Source organism: Triplophysa rosa, linkage group LG9, assembly GCF_024868665.1.
Source record: "Triplophysa rosa linkage group LG9, Trosa_1v2, whole genome shotgun sequence".
In the NCBI taxonomy this organism is placed as follows: Eukaryota; Metazoa; Chordata; class Actinopteri; order Cypriniformes; family Nemacheilidae; genus Triplophysa; species Triplophysa rosa.
The window spans coordinates 1,970,719-1,976,243 of NC_079898.1; the positions used below are offsets into that span (position 1 = coordinate 1,970,719).

At 40.1% G+C, this 5,525-nt stretch overlaps 1 protein-coding gene across 1 annotated transcript; it reads right to left on the reverse strand.

The window, feature by feature from the left end:
- Positions 1-1,180: 1,180 nt before the first annotated feature.
- Positions 1,181-5,079, reverse strand: LOC130559226 (uncharacterized). Its single transcript, XM_057342179.1, has 4 exons — positions 5,021-5,079; positions 3,780-4,930; positions 3,488-3,585; positions 1,181-1,185 (listed from the first exon to the last, which is right to left on the reverse strand). The coding sequence occupies exons 2-4, from the start codon at positions 4,586-4,588 to the stop codon at positions 1,181-1,183; spliced, it is 912 nt and encodes a 303-aa protein (XP_057198162.1). The 5' UTR covers positions 4,589-4,930; positions 5,021-5,079.
- Between the last annotated feature and the right edge of the window lie 446 nt (positions 5,080-5,525).

Below are 5,525 nucleotides of genomic sequence, written 5' to 3' on the forward strand. Positions count from 1 at the left end.
ACACTACTCCTGCCCTGAGAGCAGCACGCTGTACTGTAAAACTGACTTGTACACTACTCCTGCCCTGAGAGCAGCACGCTGTACTGTAAAACTGACTTGTACACTACTCCTGCCCTGAGAGCAGCACGCTGTACTGTAAAACTGACTTGTACACTACTCCTGCCCTGAGAGCAGCACGCTGTACTGTAAAACTGACTTGTACACTACTCCTGCCCTGAGAGCAGCACGCTGTACTGTAAAACTGACTTGTACACTACTCCTGCCCTGAGAGCTAGCAGCTGACACGTGTACTTTGTGGATGACGGAAATTCGGAAACCGCTGTAGGTTCGTCTGATTTCTGAGCTCGCAGTATTACACTATGGCTATGACCCCTATTATCAACATTATCGCGGCGGACTAATAGAACAATCGTTAAATGCACGTGATGAATAATGCCGCGCAATAGTAGTGTCAGTCTTGTGCAAAACAAAGCAACTAATAAAGTATAGATTATAAACTCAACTGGCTAGTTAAGAAGGCTTTTCTAGTTGAAACGTGATCTTTATAATATAACCTGTTATGCTACTACTGATAATCTTTGCAGATCATTTACGAATGCACTAAAGCTACTACGCTTGCAAAATGTACTCTCCGTCGTAATATGTTGATGTATAGCTGAAGATTGAGCACTTTACCAGGCTGAATTCTCCGCTTCCTGTTTTCTATCCTGTTCCTGCTTCCTGTTTCCTGCATCGCTGCCGGCAGCTTGTTTGTATCAGTGCAGCTTACCCACTTCGCTCTAATATTAGTGTATTTTATTTTCGTTAATTATTATTGTCGTTGCTAACTTATCCTGATATCTCAATAACCCTGTTCCTGTTATTTACTTGGAAGAGTCTAAACCAAAAGTGATAGTTAACTTAACGCCGTTAGCATAGCAATAGCGTGTTAGCTTGCTTTCTGTTCACACTGTGGAATATCATCTTGCCTCTGGTTTGTCTTGTGTGCTAACTGTTTCTCTTTTTAAGCGAGTATACTACGATCCATTGAGCAACCTTGGTAAGTTGGAATTGCACTTCAAATCCGGTGAGTTATGGCTTCTATTCCTATTATTGTTACTTGCACCTCATGTCATATGTTTAGCTTAGCTTCTCTGTCAGCTGCGAGGGCTTTTATATGCGATAAATGCAGGTGAAATAGTTAGGCTGACAGAGAAGATTTAGAATTAGAGTTCGCCATCCAATCTTACTAGATACGTAGAGTTAACGACGCATAGAAAACACTTTGGATGCGAGCAACTATTAGTGCACACAGCTCGGTTCCGGTTGAAAATCCCCCGCAGCTGGGAAACTTCGTGACTGTTGAGACGGCGTAGTCTGCAGGACAAAACATCACTCGAACCATTTCCGATTACAGTCTCGAACAGGTTTGCCCCACTCAGTGACGCACCGACTGGAAACCTGCTGAAAGTGCCCTAGTTATCGGTGATTCTATTGTTCGGAACGTTAACATAGAGGCACCAGCCACCATTCACATACGGGGAGCCAATCCGAATAATCAAATTAAATTGTGCAAGGCTTCTAAGGTAATGCATGAGATCGCAAGCATCGATGTCAGACACTGTAATATTCTCTGGCCCCCTCACTGTTATCGTGGTGATGAGATTTATAGCAATTATCATCACTAAATGGCTGGTTGTCTGAGTGGTGCCTGCAGAATGTATAAGTTTTTATAAATAACTGGAAGAGTTTTGGGGCAGACCTGACCTGTTGAAACGAAGATGGTCTCCATCCCTCCTGGGCTGGGATTCCCTCCTGTTCTAGAAATATGCGCACATAGTCTTAATGTAATGCTAAAACTTGACTCACTGGGGCCCAGGTCAAGGAGCAGACAGAATGGCTTAACCAACTGTCTGCTTGCGTCTCACAGGTCGCAGAATCACAAAATGTACACATGTATAATCCGTCTCCCAAACATCACATGAAATAGAGACTGTGTCTGTCCCCCGGACTAGCAAACATAAAATAATGCGTAAACCTCTTAAAAGTAATTTAATAAACGTTAGCAAACTAAACACTTGACAAATAAGTTCAACTGTTACGAGCACAGATTGCTAAATATTAGATCTTTCTCTAGTAAAGCACTTTTTGTTAACGATATGATAACAGTCATAAAATAGACATGCTCTGTTTGACAGAAACATGGCTAAAACCAGATGATTATATTGCTTTAAATGAGTCTGTCCCTCAAGATTATTATTATAAACAGAGCCTCGTCTAAAAGGCAGAGGGGGAGGTGTCGCAGCACTTATACAATAACTCTTTAGCATTTCCCAGAAGTCAACTCTAAATATCAATTCTTTTGAAGTCATGGTACTTCATGTTTCAACACCTAATACTAAAGGATAAAACATTTTTTAAATTTATTCTAGCTATTGTATATAGGCCTCCAGGGCACCACACAGATTTTATTAAAGAATTTGGTGGGTTCTTATCAGAACTAGTATTGGCCGCAGATCGAGCCCTTGTCGTTGGTGACTTTAACATCCATGTAGATAACGATACGGATGCCTTAGGAATGGCTTTTAAAGACACTCTTAACTCCATGGGCGTTAGTCAAAATGTGTCAGGACCCACTCACGTTCGTAATCATACTTTAGATTTAATACTGTTTTACGGTATAAATGTGGATCACATTAAAATCCTTCAGCAGAGTGAAGACATTTCGGATCATTATCTGGTATTATGTTTGCTTCACTGGCCTATGGCTGCAAATAAAACTCATTGTTACAAATATGGTAGAACAATAACTTCCAAAGATGCGTTTCTCGATAATCTGCCTGAATTGTCTCAAATCGCTAGCATGAGAAATAACGTTGAAGATCTTGACATTACCACTGAAAATTTTAATTCCACATTCTCGGTAACGCTAGACACAGTTGCTCCTCTACGTTTAAAGAAGATTAAAAATGGCAGCCCCACACCGTGGTATAATGAACACACTCAGGCTCTAAAGAAAGCGGCCCGAAAAATGGAGCGCAACTTTAAGAAAACTAAATTAGAGGTATTTCGTACAGCATGGAAGGATAGTATTCGAAAATACAGGAAAGCCCTAAAAACGTCTAGATCCGCCTACTTTTCATCACTAATAGAAGAAAACCAGCACAACCCTAGGTTTTAATTTAACACAGTGGCTAAATTAACAAAAAATAAATCGTCAGTGACTTCTGATCCTGTATATCAGCATAACAGTGATGAATTTATGTGATGAACTACTTCACAAATAAAATCCAAGATATTAGAGAAAAAATTATAACAATGTAATCAGAAGTGAAACCAGCTGAACAAACTAGCTACACCGCCTTTAAGGAGAAAATGCAATTATTTTATACCGTAGATCACGATGAGCTGTCTAAAATCATTAGATCATCTAAATCAGTGGTCACCAACCCTGCTCCTGGAGATCGACTGTCCTGAAGATTTCAGCTCCAACCCCAATCAAACACACCTGAACTATCTAGAAACCAACAAAGAAGTACCTTGGCTGTAGGAAAAACTCTTCTGATGGCATTGAGTTCCTTAAGGTCACGGTCAATCATTATCGACCTACATGATGAGGAATTGAGAAGGAAATAAGATAAGTCAACATCTGTAGAGTTTGTCAAAATGAACAGTTTGTGTAAAAAGGTAGTTTACAGTTTGCTGTCTTCATGCAAGTTGTCCATCCAATAGCCATGTTTGTACCTAGAAATACATCAAAACATCAGAAAACGTTGCTCCCAAAACTGTAAACTTCTGACCTGGGAAGAAATCCAGGGTTGTGTTTTGCAAACTTTTCCAAACAAAGAGCAAGTATGTCCGCTGATTCCTCACTAATAATAAAGTAAGCGAATGGGACTGCTCTTCCGATAGAGTTGGTCAAGAGAAGTGCATAAAATGCATAACCATACGATGTCATGGCCTTGTAAGTAGCGTCCATGAATACCATGGTATGGGGCTGTTCTTTCAGTATATCTTTTTGCCAGGGTGTCTGCACTACAATTATTAGTGGTTGATTTTCACTCAAAGGCTGGTAGTAGCAAATGTTTTCCTGAAGCTCTGATGTGACTACCTTGTCCACACTAATGCAGTCTTTGGCATCAGGAAAACTAAGAGCAATATTGGTCTTCTTGATTAATCGTATATCTTCAGGTGTAACATAATATCTCCGATTATATTTGTCCATATGTCCATGACGCTCTGCCCAGTCCACACATTTTAAAAGTGTTTCTGAAATTGACAGTCCTTGACCAAGCCATATTTCAATGAAGGTTAATAACTCTGCATCAATGCGATTTTTTACTCCCTCTTCTTTCATGCACACATCATGTCCATTGTGTTGAAGCATTTTGTTGACCACAGCACCTGTGAAGCTTCCATCTTTGATGACTTTGAATGACACGTAAGCGTTGCAAGAATTAGCTCTTGTCTTTGTTGGTTCTCCTTTGCTTTTCCCACTTGCTTTGGTAGATCTTTCACATGCAAAGTAAAAGTAGTCTTTATGAGTAGACACAGGGGACCTGAAGATGCTTTTTGTTTCCTCTTCCAGTTTCTTAATGTAACCCTGCATGTATCAGTCTCCTCTCCAGAAAAAGGTTTGACCTCTTGAATGACTCTGGCATCCTTTACTTTCTTTAACTTTCGCCTTATCCCTTCAAGCCAAATATTCTCCATTATCTTGGAAAAGAAAAAAATGAAGATACGAAATTCAAAAAAGTTATACATATAATACATATACATAATACATACATATACAGTATACTGTACTGTAAAACTGACCTAATGATTACAAACCTATACACTACTCCTGCCCTGAGAGCAGCACGCTGTACTGTAAAACTGACTTGTACACTACTCCTGCCCTGAGAGCAGCACGCTGTACTGTAAAACTGACTTGTACACTACTCCTGCCCTGAGAGCAGCACACTGTAAAACTGACTTGTACACTACTCCTGCCCTGAGAGCAGCACACTGTAAAACTGACTTGTACACTACTCCTGACCTGGGAGCAGCACGCTGTACTGTAAAACTGACCTGTACACTACTCCTGCCCTGAGAGCAGCACAGCACGCTGTACTGTAAAACTGACTGAGAGCACCAGCGCTGTCTGTAAACTGACTGAGAGCAGAGCGCTGTACTGTAAACTGACCTATACACTACTCCTGCCTGAAGCAAAGCAACGTTGTACTGTAAACTATATATGAGTATAATAATATTATATACAAACCGCGATTCCAAAAAAGTTGGGACACTGTACAAATGTGAATAAAAACAGAATGCAATGATGTGGAAGTTTCAAATTTCAATATTTTATTCAGAATACAACATAGATGACATATCAAATGTTTAAACTGAGAGAATGTATCATTTTAAGGGAAAAATAAGTTGATTTTAAATTTCATGGCATCAACACATCTCAAAAAAGTTGGGACAAGGCCATGTTTACCACTGTGTGGCATCCCCTCTTCTTTTTATAACAGTCTGCAAACGTCTGGGGACTGAGGAGA